Source organism: Umbelopsis ramanniana (assembly GCF_025399195.1).
Source record: "Umbelopsis ramanniana AG unplaced genomic scaffold K450scaffold_161, whole genome shotgun sequence".
Classification (NCBI taxonomy): Eukaryota; Fungi; Mucoromycota; class Umbelopsidomycetes; order Umbelopsidales; family Umbelopsidaceae; genus Umbelopsis; species Umbelopsis ramanniana.
The window spans coordinates 1-1,986 of record NW_026252247.1 but is presented as its reverse complement, the minus strand read 5'-3'; the positions used below and the strand labels follow the sequence as shown (position 1 = coordinate 1,986).

The following is a 1,986-nucleotide window of genomic DNA, read 5'->3' as shown; positions in this document are numbered from 1 at the left end:
AAAAAAAGAGGAAAATTATTTTGATATAACAAAATTACCCTAAATAATACATAATCATACTTCCAATAGTTGACATAATAGTGGTTACAAAAATTGTAAAGATGTAATAATTATTAGAATAATCTCTTAAATTAGAATAATGTTTTGCAATAGGTAAAATCCATTTAGGTAATTTGTCCAAATATTGGTCACCGTATAATTTAGAATAATGATTTAAAATTAAACCAGTTAGACAAATTAAAACAGTCATATTAAACATAAAAAATGAAAAAGCAAAATGTTGATTAGCTGTTACTGGTAATGGAAGATGTTCTAATACTGAATAAATATTAGATTCCTGTACATGAATAGAATTTGATTCTAATAAAGCTTTTGTTACAGATCCAACAGAATCTTCCCCTAAGAGAGAATTCTGGGCCAAAGACCCAGAATCTGTTGAAATAGAAGGTTTATTTAATAAAGATGAAGATTCATCTTTAAGTTCAGAGACTTTATTAGATAAAGTCTCTGAATTTAAAATATGAGTAAGATAATTAGAATCATTTCGTTCTAATTCTAAATCATGTCTAAATTGAATTAATTCTTTTTTTCGCTCAAATTCTCTTTGGGCAAATTCTTCGTTTGATTTTACAGAATTATGATGAACATAAATCCCTGTAAAAACACCAGTTAGCCCTGAAAAAGCTGTAGCAGCTGCTAAATTTAATCTTGATAACATAATCAATTCGATATTGAACAATACTTAAGGGATATTATTCTAAATGTGATTTACATTCCCAATGAGAATCTTTTACCGGAGGACTATTCCTACTTGGATATTTAGAATAGACTATAATTCTATTTTAAAAAATTCTCATTACTTATATTTTAAAATATTTAACGGTTGTTTTTAATTAAAGGTATAGAAACCCAATCTTTACTTAAAAAGGGATTTATTATACTTAGTTTCAGGTATAGACCTTACTAACAGGATTCACCACGGGAAGGTGATAATAGAGAACCCCAAAAGGATGAATTTTTTAGTAAACTACGATGCGTATAGTAATAGGAATGCCATCATTAATGCGAATAGTCCAATTGCCTCTGTTAATGCGAATCCTAAAATTGCATAAGAGAATAATTGAGGTCGTAGAGATGGGTTTCTAGAAGTTCCGTTAATTAAAGCTGCGAATACTAGTCCAATACCAACTCCAGCTCCCGCTAGACCGATAGTTGCTAATCCAGATCCGATAATTTTAGCTGCTGCTAACATAATAATCTTATCTCCAACCTAGGGTTGGTTAAGTTAAACATTTGACTTGATCTATTGATCGATAAATTTTTTTTAGGTTTTCCTCTGTTACTTTTATTAATTCTAATTTTAACAAATCTCTATAAAATTATCCTTAGTTATAACTAATCCAAGGACAAAAGAATGATTTGAATTTAAATCTTCTTCCAATATTCATTTAAGTGCGGGTGATAGATTCGAACTACCACTTCCAGATCATGAGTCTAGTATGCAACCTTTACATCAACCCGCATTTGATTTAATCCTCGAGCAGGAACTCAAGGGAAAGAGAATTTTACTTAAGGAAATCTGGAATAAGATTCTGGACCCCTAGATTTTATTTAATATGAGGTAAGAGGGATTCGAACCCCCGAGGAGCACAAGGCTCACGAGTTTACAGCTCGCGCACTGACCAATCAGTATTACCTCTTTCATATTTATTCTAAATGAAATCAATTCTTTATTTTGAGTCACTATTTAGTCTAAATAGCCGCCGGGCTCACCCCGGCAGAGACTTTTATTTAACCTTGATCTATATGTAAATTTTTTAAGTAAATTTATCTTACTTATAATGTAAAGAGTCTAATAGAACAACCTTATATTGATACGGAGACATACTTTTTTTGATGGCCTTATTAGGTAAGGAAAAATGATATAGACCCGGGGCCGGACTCGCTCCGGATACTGGGGTCCCGGGCGCTCGTCGCCCCGGAGGG

At 31.9% G+C, this 1,986-nt stretch overlaps 1 protein-coding gene and 2 non-coding genes across 3 annotated transcripts; all 3 read right to left on the bottom strand.

The window, feature by feature from the left end:
- Nucleotides 1-1,027: 1,027 nt before the first annotated feature.
- On the bottom strand, nt 1,028-1,333 carry K450DRAFT_216424 (uncharacterized protein; the record flags this gene model as incomplete). The annotated part of the gene is made up of 1 exon (XM_051584853.1): nt 1,028-1,333. Exon 1 carries the CDS (start codon nt 1,250-1,252, stop codon nt 1,028-1,030), a length of 225 nt encoding a protein of 74 aa, XP_051439906.1. The 5' UTR covers nt 1,253-1,333.
- Nucleotides 1,334-1,452: 119 nt separating this feature from the next.
- K450DRAFT_t124 lies at nt 1,453-1,523 on the bottom strand. The gene has a single exon. It is a non-coding gene; the product is annotated as a tRNA-Met (tRNA).
- A 94-nt stretch (nt 1,524-1,617) lies between these two features.
- K450DRAFT_t123 lies at nt 1,618-1,699 on the bottom strand. Its single transcript has one exon. It is a non-coding gene; the product is annotated as a tRNA-Tyr (tRNA).
- Between the last annotated feature and the right edge of the window lie 287 nt (nt 1,700-1,986).